Here is a 16,659-nt window from a genome sequence, read left to right as displayed (position 1 = left end):
CAAAACTGAAACTTATATTCCCCTTCACAACGCTATTATTGTTATTCTGAGGTTGTCATTGTTCTTCTTATTGGCAAAAAATACGGGTGTATGATGACGCCAGGAGGAAAAAAAAAGGACTGTTTTACTTATTCTTGGCAATAAATAAGGCGGAGCTAGTCCATTTCGCGGTTTTTCGCGTAATTAGCAGACAGGGCGAGTTCAAAATTAGAAAAGTTTGCCCGATGATACTTGAAGCTGAATTTTTTTTTTTTTTTTTTTTTTTTTTTTTTGGCCGCTTTTTGGCCAAAATAGTAGCAGTTTCTTACAAAATAGTCATTTTTGGCTTAATTTCAGCTGAAATAGTCATCATAGTCTGCAATTCTTCAAAATAGTCGCAATAGTCGCTTTTTTAGTCTGCAGTGGCAGCCCTGTTAATAATATTTTTATTCAGTAGAAAACATTTTTTGGACTTAAAAATTTCAATTTTAGCCTGGCAAATTTATTTGTATCAGGATGTATCAGAAAATTGGCGCAATCTGGTGCAGACTAGAGAGAAATGCGGTAAGTTTTTCTAGCAAACAAACATATAAAATGAAGAAGCATACCTATTAAAATCGTTAATTAGGTCTTATATTGCAAGTACACTCGTTGGCAGTCTAATTTTCGTGAAACAAGTTTATTGTTAGTCATGAGTTAGAGCAATTTTTCCAGTTTTTTGGACCTGTTTTAGAAATCTAAAGTTTTATTATTGTTAAAATAAGATATTTCAACTTTAAAATTTGAGTTTTCAGAAAGTTAAAACTATAAGAGAAAAGCAAAAATAATTAAGAGAATTGAGAGCAAAAGTGAATTTTGAGAAAAAATTATAAAAGCAGAAATTTATCGAACAGCATAAAATTGGCGCTAAGTGAACTAAGTTTAGCACAAAATGCATAACATCAAAAATTGGGTTACTGAACGGTTTAATACACCTCTTTCAACATGAAATTTTTTTGGGGTCTCCTTAGTTATGAGATTAATGTTTTTTACAGTATGTAAAATCAAATAATTTGTTCAAGCATTTATCTTCCTTGGTTAATAGGATTCTGTTAACAGACTTCAGTACCGATTATGTCCATTAAAAAAGGCTCTGCTGAATGAGTTGAAAAGAGTCTTTTGAAAACTTTCAAATAAGTACATGAACATGGTACACACAACACATAAGTTCACAGGAATGTCTTTGCAACTGAAAATAATGAAAGTATTTTCCACTCAATGATTTACAAATAATCAAAAAAAAAAGTATTGCAATGATAACAGATTAGTTTTCTTACCTTTTCTCTCAATAATGAAACACAAAAATCTACTTCTCGTTGCTTTAACGTTGAAAATTTGGGACCTATGTGGTCGACTATTAACCGGAGGTATGTATATACAATTGTTGCGACTAACACAGAAAATTTTTCCACCCAGCCTCTGTAAAAAAAGATTCATAGAATTCTGTTAGATGAAATTATACAAGAACAGGTGATATGACTCAAATATTTTAGCTTGTTACAATATAATGCTTTGTTGGATATGATTTGCGATATAAACATTACCAGGAGTAAAATCATAAAATCAGGGTTCATACTCTATTTGGATGAAAAAATTCCATGAACTTTCCAAGACTTTTTCATGACTTCAATGAAAATTTCATGACCTCGTTACACGAAGAGAATAGCACTATTTTATCTCAAACTTAATAATATTTGGAAATGAGCATTAGCAAAAACGTCTATATGAATGCCACAGCCTCACTGAAGCACTTACTTGTAATGGAAAAAATATAAGTGTACACTTAAAAAACTAAACTATTCTTATTTGTCTTCATCATATAAATTTAAGTAAAGTAAAAATGCAGTGAAGTGAAAATGATGATGTTTGTCTAGTGATGTAAAATACCCGGGTATTTATTTTTAGGGGTAAATACCCAGGGTATATACCTGGGTAAATACCCAAAATGGGTATTTACCCGGGTATTTATTTCAAAAATTTATATTCAACTAAAATACTTTTCTGTATGTATTCTACTATATATATAACCAACCATATACAAAACAATAAATTTTTGCCCAAAAATTGTATTTTGATCACATATTTAAAGAATTATTCTGTGAAACAACTTAGCAATCTAATATGATATTCACATTAAATGGATATGCCTACTCAATGTTGATAGCCAAATTTCAGATATAAAAAGTCATTCTACAAAAAGTAAAAAGCTTAACATGTTACAAAAAAAAGCAAACATCCCATTTAAGTTTTAGAATAGTTCATTCTAAATTCTGACAGTTTTTTTTTTGGTAATATTTCATTAAGCCTTTAACTAAAAAAAATTATAATACATAAATTTTTATATTTTTAATCTTTCATTTTTCGGTTTATGTTTTAAAAAGAAAATCATCACCTTTTGATACTACCCAAAACGTTTTTGCAAAATGCGCAATTACCCTGCCTTCGGATGAATACCCAAAAAAATATTTACCTTCCCACCCTACATCACTAATGCGTGTATTAAAAATAGTTTGAATAAATATTCATCATGAAGTACCGGGGAGCAAATGCAAATGAGCAAGGCAACAGAAAACAATTTTTTTTTCTGCTTATTAATGTGAAAACCGTTTCTATATTTGCCACATTATCACTTAAACAGCAAAAAAATAAATAAATAACATCACAGTGTCTTGATAACTTCTCAGTTTATTCTTTCAAACATCCCTCACGCTTCCTTTTTTTTTTCATTTGGATATAACTAACCTAGATTGTGAAATTCTGAAGTTCATCATTGAATTGCTTATACTTCTCCAATTATGACATTGAAAAAAAAGATTCTTCATTTCATGATGTGTTTCTTTCATAATTTCATCAAGTCTTTTAATAAAAAATATTATAAACTATGTAATACATATGTATGTATCAGTTTTACCAATTATTTCATATTTAGATTTAAAAAAAAAAATCCCATTCACTTTTTGCATTTTTTTTGTAAAATACCCAGTTTTTGGGTATTTACCCAGGCCTTGGGTAAATACCCGGGTAAATACCCAAAAAATATTTACCTACCCGCTGGGTATTTACCCGATCCACATCACTATGTTTGTCTGATGTTTTTTTTTTAAAAACAGGCAGAATGATATTGAATGAGACAAAGGTTGAATGAGTCATCACTAAGTTTCAATAAATTTGCTTCAAAAGTTACCTTTTAATGTCAACAGTGCCTTTCATCCACGTAAATTGACAGTATTTTGGTTCTTTAAAGAAAAGCCACATAGTTTAGTTCTTTATGTTTCTAAACCAGATCTTTTTTGAAAAACCATTCAGTAATGAATCAATCTTCTGATTCAAAAGTATATCTGTTTTGTTTAAAAATTTGCATATTTTCAAATGCATAGAGATTAATAGGTTCAGAAATTCCAGAACACGTTTGATTCCTGACATTCAACGTAGCAGTGGGTCGCATGGATTAGTTTTGCGTGCCGTATGTTGGGCACTACTGTTTGAGAGCATTAGAATTCCTCTTTTTCTGTATTCTATCGCCTGACTTAAGATCTTTATTTTCTAAAACACTCAACAAATTAAGATAAACTCTGATAAATTTAATAATAAAGTCCTTACGAGTGATGGAATCGAACTTGCATGCAACTGAATTGCTTTTTTTTTTTGGAGTGGGCGTAGCAAAACTAAGAACGTGAAATTTTGCTACTACAGAATGTGAAACATAAGTGTTGAAAATAACAGAAAATTCAAAATAAGTGATGTCCAGGCAGTAAAATCACATCGCAAAAAATGGCAAGCGGCTACGACAGAAGTAGATGCAATGAGATTTCAAAATTCAGATTTGATTTTTGGATCGTTCAATTTTCCACTTTTAATAGCTTTTATGAGCTATACTGTTAAATCACTCAAGATTTCTAATGCTCCTTTAGCTATTGTTCCTTTCTTTTTGTCCAGGACATTGTTCCATGATTTGAAATAAATTTCCATGGCTTTCAATGAAAATTTCAATTTTCCATGACTTTTTTCCAGGTCTGAAATTCTGTTATTTATTTTCCATGACTTTCCAGGATTTCCATGACCCGTACGAACCCTGTAAAATATTTTAAATCTTAGATAGTAGACAGCATTTTTTTACAATATAGATGCAACTGACTACAAATAGTAGCTAGAAAGTTGTTAACTGCGCATGAAAATTCAAAAATTTTATGTAAAGGATTTTACTTCAATTACTTATTCATAAATATTTCTTTTAATAAAAAAAAATTATAACAACAAATAAAAATAAATGAAATATAACTTTTCATGCTAACAATACAAATGGAAATAAAAATATTTAAATTGGTATTTTAACAAGAGTATTTTTAAGATGCAGTGTAAAAACATATATATTAATGAAATAGGTTATATTATTTTACTGTTTATAGATATTACATACAGAAAAAAAAGCACAAAGATTTGAAACAATTAAGTTTTAGCATTTATACTGCTGCGGGAAGAAAAAGCAAAGTATATGCAAAAATGAAGTTTTGAGATATTTGAAGATATGTGTTTCAGATCTTATACAAAGAATAAGGAAATGGAATTCGGCATTTTTTAGTGCTTCATTTTCAGCGGAAACCGAAAGGGCAAGCTCGTACAATAAAGTTGTAGTACAATAAATAACGCAAATGCAAAAATATATAAAAAATGCAGATACTGTGCTTTGTCTTCCCACAGCAGAAAAGTCTCAATTTCAATTTTTAAAACAATGTGAGAAAAATTACCTGTTTTCAATGAAAATTTCTAATAGGGTTTCTGTTAACCACATATTTTTTACAGATAAATCACCACCTACAAAAGAATTAAGAAATACATTTTCTAAGAGGAATTTTCTAGCAATTTCTACAATAATACATACATAAATATTTTTATTTTTCAATCAATGATACGCATTACTTTTCAATTAAATTAAACTATTAGTTGAATAACAACATACATCTTAATGCACGTTTTTCTAGTCGTTACAGCTACAACTTCTGAAATTAATACCTGATGGCCATTGTACTTAGGTTTGTCTGGATTATACTTGAAGTTGAAACACATTTTTTTTAAACTAATCATTAGGTATTGGTCTGGGTAGTTACAAAGAATGGGATATTTGTTTCAAGGCATAACTTGATACTTAAGATTCATTTTTATTATTATGACTTAATGCCTGCCGTTTAATAACATAACCTTAACTATAACTTCATCCATATTTGTTAGTAACTGAGAAACCAGTCTATTTAGAAAAACACATAAGTAGAACAGAAATGCTATTTATAACATTCCTTTGATAATGAGAGCTGCAATAGATAAAATTTTTACATTTTAAAATTTATTAGTTAGCATTTTACAAATGTTCAAAATTTGAAAAATTACTCATTTATTTACAAGGCTCCTGTAAAAAAGAATTTTCTTTAAAATAATACATTTTTCCTATTTTTTTGACAAAGAAATACTTAAAAACGAACTGTACATCTATTGTGCCTCTCACATCAAATCGGTATACATATTTTGTAGAGCAAATGATCGATTATAAAATTATGAATTTGTATTACATAAATCAAGGCAAATTTTAAAACATTAAAACAGATAGCTGCAAACTACTTCTTAAATCATGCTATTAATACTGTTTTCAATAAAATTGCTATTTAAAAAATATCTAAAACTGAAATTTAAAACTTTCAAATTGTCAAAATTTAGGAGGCCACTTACCTGCTATCTGTCGAAGCAAATGATAACACAAACCATCAACAGCATGCGAATTTTTTACCATTTCTTTTACAAGCCAAATCAACTGAAATTTTACAGTAGAAAATTAGCATAATTATTGAAACAGCAATAAAAAAATACATGTAAGAAATTATTAAGAATAGAAACTCACTTGATTCCGACTTGTTTCTTGAAGTTTATTAAATTTTTCTAAAATTATTTGTGTAAGCTGATTCAAAACTAATGTTAAACCATCACGCTGTAAATATGTTAGATCACGATAATACTATAAAAAAAGAACAAACGATGCATGTTACAAAGAAAGAAATGCAAAAACAATAATTGAAACATAATAGATAATACGACAGAACATAATGTAAGCATGCAGCAAATTTTAGAAAATATATGAACTACTATGAAGCAATAACATTACAATACCAGCTCTAATTTTAAACTTAATAGGATGTTGAAGGCCCCAAAACAAAATGCATAGAAAGAGCAAAGAAACAAAATTTTGAAAAAATTCGAACCTAGGTGTCAAACTATGTGTGTGTTTTTTTTTTTTTTGGTTTAATTTTACATGGTATAAAAAAACCAATTAAAATAATGTTAATAAATATATAAATTACTAAACACTAAAAAATAAAATGAGTCAAGTTACAGGGTGGCGACAGGAACTGTGAAAAAAAGTTCCCTGACTTTTCCCTGATTAAGTTCACCAAATTTCCCTGATTTACGTTAACAATGATAATGGTTTTCTTTCTTTGCTCTGTTTGAAATCCATTGTATGTTTGTATAAAATGCAGTATTTTAAAAGTTTTAAAATGTGTAAAGTTGTTGAACTAAAGATACATTTTAAAAAAATGCTACTTTTTTAATAAAATGGTTTAAAAAAACCCTATCAAGTCAATTTTTTGGGGGGGGGGAACCTACAAAACAGTATATTAAATTTTTCTACAATGGAAACATTTATAGAAAATTTAAAAAAAATACTTTACTTCCACAAATCACTTAGCATAAGAATTTTAAGAAACTATTAAAATTACTCTTAAAAACATATGTGTGTTTATGATGGAGGGTGTACACGACAAATCATTAACTACTAAAGGAAAATGTTTTTAGATGTAATAAGATTTCCAAAAATCTAAATCATAAATCGAAGAACACCCATTAATACATGAAATACACCTCCAGCTCAATCATTCCAGCCGAAGACTGCAGTTTCGTGCTTATTAGCATTCATCAGCCTGGCTTAGGAAGTGACTGAGCTGGAGGTGGAAAACCTCTTAAAGAAGCCAAGAGTGCCAAACAAACTGGTAGCTAATATAGAATTAGCAATCACCAGATGAGTGACCGAAGCAATGGTTCGGTTCAACTCGATGATTGCAGGCAAGGCAAGATAATTTCAGTAAGTTACCGCCCTATAGTCAGGGCTAAGGCAGAAATAATTTTGGCAGAAGAAAAATTGAAAATATGATTGTAAGACCAACAGTGTTGCGCCATAGAGGAGCATTTTAAATCCTGTTTCTTGACATAATTTTCATGTTTCTTAATACGGAATTTAAGAGAACCTCGAGTCTGTCCTATGTACTGTTAGCCCCACTTAAACTGGTAACGGAAAAACGAATACCCCGCTTATACGAATAAAACCTCCCGTAACCGAATATTTCCCCATAGACGCAATGTGAAAGATCTCCGTTTAATTGAATATTTTCCCCGAAGAATCAAATAATATTAATCAGCTTTTGCAAATATTTTTGCAACAAAAAATTAGAATAAATTAGAAATAAATTATGTAAGAACAATTATTGACATAAAAATATAAAGTGATATTTTTCGCCGACAATGGGTGAGAAAAATAACATTCATATTCCATGAAAACGTTTCCACTATTCTATAGTTTCTTTTGTCTTAGCCATTACAAAAAAAAAATAGATAGCGCAGTCAATAATTAAGTTAAATTAACATGAAGAAATATACACATTTTGGATGATAAAAAATTGATAAATATTAAATGATAAACACAGCAGACAAGGAGGGAGAAAAGAGGGTCAGAAATATATAACCAAAAGACCTTGAGACAGCAACTTGCTGTTAGAGAATTTTTCAAAAAATAACGTATTGGAAAAAAGGTGCCAAAACCAAGATTTCATAACTCAAGTTCTAAGTTACTTTTTGTAATTTTCATATGCACTAGTAATATATAGATTAATTATTAAATTATTTTGTTGTTTACTTAGCTTACGTAGTAGGGTCAAAAAGTTCCCGAAATAGTCGCTTACAGTCAAGTATTTGTTCGCTGGAAGGGAAATTTGTGTTTGGGAGGTTGGCATCACTGCTAGTGAAGGTCATATGAGGTTCAACAGGCAGATGTTGTTAGTCTCGTGCGTGCGGTGTATTAATATTGCAGTCTCTGATTTATCTTTCGTCGAATTGTGTAATGTAGTCATTAGAGCAACGTGGCAATATTAAATTCTGTGTGTTGCTGGAGAAATCACCCTCACAGACTCTTGAGATGCTGAGAAAAGCATACGGAAACTCTGCGATGAAGAAATCGGCAGTTTACGAGTGGCACAAGCGTTTCCTTGGCAGTCGCACAACAATTGAAGATAATGTTCGGACTGGGCGGCCTTCCACTTCCACTACAGATGACAATGTTGAGCGCGTTCGAAAACTTGTGCGTGCGGACAGGCGAACAAACATCGATACTATTGCCTCCGAACTTGGTATTTCACATGGGAGTGCTCACAGCATTCTTCATAATGACTTGAACATCCATCCTGTTTGCTTACACATGGTTCCGAAAATGTTATCCCCTGAGCAAAAGGAAATGAGAGTGACCATGTCCAGGGACTTGATTGAAATGGCTGATGCAGACGACAGCTTCCTGCGCAAAATTATAACAGGTGATGAGACTTGGTGCTTTCTTTACTACCCTCAGACGAAAAGGCAGTCTGCTGAATGGAAGTCAAAAAGTTTACCCAGAAAACAAAAATTTCGCTTGGACAGAAGCCGGGGTAAAGTAATGTTGGAGGTATTTTTTGATTACCGTGGCTTGATTCATTATGAATTTATTCCTGAAGGGAGAACAGTAAATAAAGAAATGTACAGAGAGATCTTAAAACGGTTACGAGATTCAATTCGACGAAAAAGACCTGAAAAATGGGCAGAAAATGATTGGTTTTTGTTGCATGACAATGCCCCTTCACATCGCTCTCTATTGGTGAAACAGTACTTAGCTAAGAACAATGTTACCACTCTGGAACACCCACCATATTCTCCCGATCTTGCACCACCAGATTTTTATCTGTTTCCACGGCTGAAATTAGCATTGAAGGGACGTCGTTTTGCTAATTCATCGGAGGTGATTGAAAATGCGACGAAGCAGCTGAAAGAACTTTCAAAAACCGGCTTTCAGGAGTGTTTCCAACAATTGTACGAACGCTGGAATAAGTGTGTGGATGCAGGAGGAGAGTATTTTGAAGGAAAATAATGTAAGAATGTAATATATATTTTCAATTAAATTGTATTAACCAATTCCGGGAACTTTTTGACCCTACCTCGTATTTCAAAAAGTTTCCCCCAATAACATTAATCAATTCCTTTATATAGCTATTTATTTATTATTATTATGTTTCAAAACAAATATTGTCAATTTAGAAAGGAAAAGAAAATTTCCCTGCTTAATCAAATAATATTTCTTGTAACCGACAATATTCGATTAAGCGGAGCCGACAGTATGTCATTTGACACTACAAGAAATACTATAAATGCCCCATCTGTCAAGTTCTTGAACCGGGTGTTTAAGCTGCGAAAGTTTAAGTTATATAAGCCTGTCAATAAACTTAAATTTTCGCATACTAATAATACAATATAATAAAAATACAGGAGTGCTCCATTAAAATTGGATGGGGAAGGGGGTGGGAACTCAGGGTTTGGTTTCTTTTTTCAAGAATTTAATAGATTCTTTTGTCATTGATTTCATGAAATGGATTAAATTCAACAGTAATATTTAGGAATAACAATCTCACCCTAGATGCGTTAGTGGGGTCAGTTAAAATCGCAATTAAAAGACCAAGGTTAACATCATCATGACTTTGAGAATTCTTACATACCTGTAAAAGAAAAGTAATACTTTTAGTTAGTTTATCGAAAACAAATAACAATCAGTTAAAATGCAATAATTTTCATGCATAATTGAACATCTAATATTTTACACACTCAGGGTTGCCAGTCAATTGTACAAAAAAAAAAATCCCTGCGTTTTCCCAGTATGAAAATGCAGCATTACAAATAAGCAAATACTGATATTTGAAAAAGAATATTAATATCCTGATAGTTTCATGACAAAGGTGGGGGGGGGGGGGGGGGGGGGGGGGACAAATAAAAAATATGAAAATAAGGGGATATAAAGAAGAATTCATTGCTTGAGAATAGAATGGTGATAGAAGATAGAATACATTTAACTTTTAATATAAAGGGGAAAAAATGCCTTCTTTTGCCCATGCATTACTTCAGCGTTTCTTAATTTGTTTAATGAGTGGAACCACTTCATTTGAAGCAACATTCTTGAAATATTTTATTTACAGTCAAAGCAGAAGTTATTTGAAATAAAAATTTTTAATGCCAAAACATAATATCAAAAATTAAACAAAAGTAAAATCTGGAAACAAGTTTGAAAAACGAGCTGATGTGTGCATCACATGACTTCCTTTTACACCAATTTAAAGTTATTTCCCCATTATTGGCAATTTTAAAAATTGAATTAAATAAAAAATGCCAAATTTGTCGCCAAGTTGGCAACAAAACTTGGCGACCAAAAGCTTGGCGATATATTGCCAACACCACTTTAGTTTGCATTGAAATTAACATTTCCCCCCAAAAGAACCCCTTTGAAACATCAGAATGCAACCAAAAAGGGAGGTGCACAACTAGAATTCATTATTTTAATAGATTTTTAAAGTTTCGTAAAAAGCAAGGCAAATAAAGACTGAGAGTTTTGTGAAACCCTTTATTGGTCTCCATGGAACCCCTTGTTTCCACGGAACACAATTTAAGAAATGCTGCATTACTTGGACCTATGAGGATAAAAGTGCATAAGTTAAGCAGAGCAAACAATTTCATGCTCTCTAAATTAAATTAGCAGAAAATTCAAGATGAATGTCAAATAAAACTAAAAATAATTTTTGGTTTTATGTTAGGCCAGTGGTTCCCAACCTTTTCCCCTTCCAAACTCCGAAGGAAGTTGGCGAACCCCTTATGTACTAGGTCAGGGCTGTCCAACTGCAAAGAACCCACAGGCCAGAATTCCGGTCACTGATCACCTGGCGGGACGCAGCTTAAAAAAGTTGACAATTAAAAGTCGAATTATTAATAATCTTTACTAATAATAAAGCTGAAAGTCTCTCTGTCCGGAGGATGTCTGGATGTCTGTGGGATATCTGTAGGATGTCTGTGACGCGCATAGCGCCTAGACCGTTCGGCCGATTTTCATGAAATTTGGCACAAAGTTAGTATGTAGCATGGGGGTGTGCACCTCGAAGCGATTTTTTGAAAATTCGATTTTGTTCTTTTTATATTCCAATTTTAAGAAAAAAATATCATAAGATGGACGAATAAATTACGAAATTATTATAACGTGGAACCGTAACATGGGCACAAGTCAATTGGCGAGATACGAATTTATCATAACGTGGAACCGTAACGTAGGCACAAGCCAATTGGCGAGAAAATTCACTACACATCATTTGTAAATATACAGGCGAACCAAAAGACCTTTTAATTTGCTATTACGGGCGAAGCCGTGCGGGTACCACTAGTAAAACAATGAAACAGAAGGACAGTTTGCTTACATTTTAATGGGAAAACTGAGGCCGATCCGCCTTCGTTACAAGGGCAGGAATGTCAACATCGATGTTTGTCGATGAAATTTGTTGAATAAGAAATTGGCGGGCTGCAGAATATGTGTTGGCGGGCCACCAGTTGGACAGCCTTGTACTAGGTAATAAGAACCAAGCAAAAAAAAAACGTGTGCGCACACACACAAATAGACAATAAAATTTGGGAGATTTTTTTTTTTAGTTTGATGCTGCTCCATACTTTTTAACAAGAACGAAAATATAATTGCAAAATATAGTCGTCTCAGAGCAACAGTAGGATATCTTAGTGTTATTCCTGGGATTAGATGTCTTAGAGTTGCTCTGAGGCGACTATATAGAATTACAAATATTGCTACGCACTAAAATGATCGCAAATACATGAATACAAAGCAAATTCACCAACAAATAAACACAGTGATTAGTCAGTGTTGGGCTTCAATCTACTTTCAAAATTTTTTTTAAATGGAGTATTAGTGGAACAAAGAGCTCGAAGTTTGGTTGAAATTTTTGTGACACAAGGGTATATTTATCTCTATCACTAAATCAGAAGTCAATTAAAGAATGACCTTTAAAATATCTTTCAGAGAGCTGCCTCAGATTAACTAAATGAACTCTTTTCTTCCTGTAAAATGAGAAAGATCTCTAGATTTAAGTCTTCTTGAAAATGACTACGAGCTTAGCTGTTTGATAGAATATACTGCGCACATTAATAGTTTGATTGCTGAAGAATTCTCCTGTACTTACACTATAAATGAGGAGTAAAATGAGTATATAGCAAAATAATAGCAGCATCTATTTTTCAATTTACGCATTTATTCTAATTTTGACACAAAAGCTGATTTTTAACAAAAAAAATATTTTAATCCCACTTACTACAAGTGAAATTTTCTACACAAATCTCATAAATTATTTGTTTAAATTTAGCGCAAATTTCGTTGCATGGTTAATTTTATTTTTACTGAAAACCTCACACTACAATTCACTCACGAAAATTTTCCATACTTCCTGTGGTATTTTTGAGTTGCTAGCCATTCTTTCTCTTTTTCAACTATAAAGCTTGATAAAAATTGGAGTTTATATAGTGTGAAAATTATAGCAACAAACAGCGCTATCTCACTTCTATGCATTTTTGACTTTACACACGGGAAGAGGGAAACTCTTCGGCGGACTCCAATGGTAAAGAAATGTCAAAATATTAGAAATTTTATTAATTTTTCTTGACTTTCCGGTGCTGGGGAAATGATATTAATTATACTTACCTATTTCTATGTGAGGGGGTTCTCCACACCTTGACCCTACACTAGTGAAATACAGTCCCAAAACTTTCGTTCATACCGGCAGGTGTGGTGCAAAAGGTAAACAAACCGCATGGTCCACGATTAACGGTTCAGTTAAAACTCACAGTGATAAGACTGTTTTTTGTCAAAGTAACGGTTTCAATGAAATTAAGTGTTGCCAATAATATTTTTTTTAAAGTTTCTTTGGAGAATTTCATCAAACAGTCTAGTGTGAACATGCAAATTGAGTGGAACATCAGTGAGGAGGTATTTAAGCGGTGGACATCCGTCCATCGATCTCTCTTTCTCCCGATTCCACAACAAGTATGTATCCTCCAGTATAAGCTCCAGTAGTGCGCTAGCTGCCCTGGGCTTCGATCATCCGGCTGATGCTGGAATCGTGCTTAATCCACCTGCTGAATGAATAAGTTGGGCCGGCCGGCCTTGCGTGAACTGCTCAAGATTTGGATTGGAAATTACCTGGGTGAAGACGATTCAAGACTACTGGACTTTTTTTTTATTAAGATGAATTTTTAGGAGCACCTCTGTTTTTCTTATTTTGTTATGCTGCAATATTTTTCATTGCTGGATTAGGATTCTACACGAATACACTATTTTTACTTAAGAAGCTTTAGAAATGTTTGCTAACATGTTGTATTTTTACTGAACTAATAAATGTTAATGATTTACTTAAATATGCTTCCTATAACTTGACTTAACCAAGACACATTTGTGAGGTCCACTAAAACTTTAAATAGTTTTTCCTCCTAACAGAAACTAAAGACACTCGCATATGCTCAATGTAATGTTTTCATCAAGTTTAATAAACCTTTCCGATCAAAAGCTTCTGAGGAAACGAACGCTTTCAACTTCTTTCATTTGAGGACATAGTATTCACATGTAGAGCTTTTTCAGCATAGCATCTGGGCTATCATTCTCAATGAAAGTGCTAAAACCGGCGCTTTGCAATGACAGACTAAATTCTTTAAATGTAAAATATGCCAGCAAGTATGCAAATATTTTCATGCTAAGAGTATGGAATGTGTGAAACCAAAATTAATACAAAAGGAGCAAAATTTGCTTGAAACCGCTTGAACATGAGACTTTATCAGAAACAGGCATATTAAAACTCCGCCATTGCAAAAAAAATAATTCGTGAACCCCCTGGAAACCTCTTGCAAACCCCCAGGGGTTCGCGAACTACCGGTTTGGAACCTCTGTGTTAGGCATTTTAATATTTAGTTAAACAAAAATAAATAAATAAATAAAATAAGTAAATCATCAGGTTTTTCTTTTCCTCAGAACTTTATTATTATTATTTATTTATCTCCCTTTTTTGTTTTTGTTTTTTTGTTCGTTTATATATTTTGGAATTGATTTTTGTGACTTCAATTTTTAAAAAAAAATCTCTGTATTTTCCAGGTTTTTGAGGACATTTTCAAAATGTCCCATATTTTCCCTGTATTTTTGTTGATTTTTGTATTTCCTGTATTTTCCCTCTTTCTTCAGATTCCCCTGTGGCGTGGCAACCCTGTACTTAGTTGGAAGTGCACCACGCAATGAAAAAAATTTGTAAAAGAAACTATGTTAATTTCAAAATAAAACACAAATTGATATTGAGGATTGAGCAGGTGTTTGGTATTGATTGAGTGCTTCAAGTTTTTAGTTTTTTATACACATTTTGTTATGCAAGATTGCTATCATTTTATCCAGAAAAAAAAACCAACACGTAGGTAAATGACTAGTTATGAGCACCAAATCAGTAATAGACAGGTTTCTCTTACATCGTCAACAACAAGATTGTGCTCGATATTCCGCAAAAAGCATTAGTGGATTCGCAAAATAGCATCTTTCAAGAACACCCACACCACATTTTTTCAGAACATAAGTTTTTACGTACCATACCGTGTCATTTATTATGTTAATGATTCTTAGTCACCATAAAAATAATATTTCCTTAGCATTTAAATTTTCAAAGGGTTGCTTTTTTGAACCCCACATTGCTGTTTTTTATAAGGTTGCAGTTTTACTGATTGATTTAGCTAAGATATTTAAAATTGTTTCACGTACCCACAGTCTTGCAAAATAGAGACGAACGCTGCGAACAGTGTTCGCAGAAAATTTTTGGCTTTGCAGTTTTTTTTTAAAAATCCCAGTTTGTTTCTGTTGAAGCCTTTTAAAGCACATTGTGAAAAAAATAATGGTTTTGGTAGGTTTTTTTTTTTTTTCAGTTGGTGAAAAATAAGCACAAATTATACATTGTTGTAAAAATAAAATGATTTAAAGAACTTTTTTTTCTCTTTCATATTTGAATATAAATTTAATTCTTCATTCAAGGGTGAGTTGAGCAAAATAATTTTTTGCAGAAAATTTTCCAGTTAGGATTTGTGTTCGCCGACTAAAGCTTTTCATTTTATCTAAGTCTGGGTACCCATAACTATGAAATTCAAAGTAAGTATTTTAGTTATGAGCACATACGACTACAATAAAGCCTAATATAGGTCAAAATAATATGAAAATTGAAAATCACTTACGACTCCGCTTAGAGCATCATGTGCCTCTTTTTCTGATAAACCATTTATGAGATTTAAAACAAGTGAATGACAACGTTCGTACTTCTGAAAAAGAAAGAAGGAAATTTAGAGATAAAGTGATGCTGTAAGAATTTATAAGGGTAAATACTTAAATAATATTGAAGCTTGACCACAGAGAGATGGCTGGTGAACTGGAAGCGAAAATAGACCACTTTATTTTGTAATAGGTATAATCAGCAGTAAAGTCTTGAGTTCTCGCAGATCCTACTTATTAAAAAAATGAAGTACAGTAGACACTACAGTATGAAAAAAAACCTTGGTTTTCACCATCATCTAAAGTGTTCAAAACGATATTTTAAGTGAAACTCAAACTATTTTGTAAGAAAATATAAAAAACATTATAAAAAATATTTTATTAATATTGCTAAAACTTAATTTACTAAATGTGAACATTCAAATATGTATTTAAAAACATATAAACATACAGCTGATCCGTTCTAATCTCGTTAAGTTGTAATAGCCCAGTAAATTAGCATTTTTTAAAACTTAAAAATAACAACTATTGACTAATATATGAGGGAAAATATTTTTAAAAAACGATCCCAAAAAATGTAAAAAAATATTTATTTTAGTAGCTTATTCATTCTGCTGCATGTTACATAGAACACAGAAATTTCAGTTTTTGGTGTCAAAACATATGCTAGAAATTTTTCATTGGTTATTTTAAGTCAGTGCTTCTCAAGTGGTGTGCCTCAGCACACTGGTGTGTCGTGACAAGGTCCTTGGTGTGCCGCGGTGCTTTCGGAGTTATAGAAAAAGGAAGAACTGATGCATTTTACATGCGCTGCGCAAGAGATCAGATATAATGTTGCTAGTTTAATTAATTGCCATCTTGCATTGAAAACTGCAGATCAACAGTAAAACGTTTATTTTACCTGTTTGTAAAGAAATTGTACTAAGAAAGATAGGTTCCGATGCAATGAATGAGGTGGTGGTCAGAGTACCAATTCCAGATGATGTTTCCAAACGATGAATTAATGACACGACGGATGACAGTGAAAAACATTGGTTTATAATCTGCTAATGGCTGGGAAAATTTTATTTAATGCTGATGGATCAACAGACACAAAGGGTGCATTATTCTTGCTAATGAGGACGGTATTCAAGATCACTATATTTTTGCAAAGAACTTGCTCAGATTGCAACTGGTGAGGAAATATTACAAGTTACAGCTAC

The 16,659-nt window shown here is 32.1% G+C and overlaps 1 protein-coding gene across 1 annotated transcript in view; it reads right to left on the bottom strand.

Annotated features, from left to right (window-relative positions):
- The window catches only part of LOC129225185 (integrator complex subunit 3-like), a gene marked incomplete at its 5' end in the record, with an annotated part of 111,020 nt that extends 95,513 nt beyond the window's left edge, over positions 1–15,507 (bottom strand). Inside the window, 6 exon segments of the mRNA XM_054859750.1 lie at positions 1,296–1,437; positions 4,764–4,830; positions 5,737–5,818; positions 5,906–6,019; positions 9,765–9,848; positions 15,424–15,507. Of these exon segments, the coding sequence (XP_054715725.1) occupies positions 1,296–1,437; positions 4,764–4,830; positions 5,737–5,818; positions 5,906–6,019; positions 9,765–9,848; positions 15,424–15,507 (573 nt within the window).
- Positions 15,508–16,659: the final 1,152 nt, after the last annotated feature.

Source organism: Uloborus diversus, chromosome 6, assembly GCF_026930045.1.
Source record: "Uloborus diversus isolate 005 chromosome 6, Udiv.v.3.1, whole genome shotgun sequence".
Classification (NCBI taxonomy): domain Eukaryota; kingdom Metazoa; phylum Arthropoda; class Arachnida; order Araneae; family Uloboridae; genus Uloborus; species Uloborus diversus.
The sequence above is the reverse complement of the archived record's forward strand: the minus strand, read 5'-3'. Positions and strand labels throughout refer to the sequence as shown.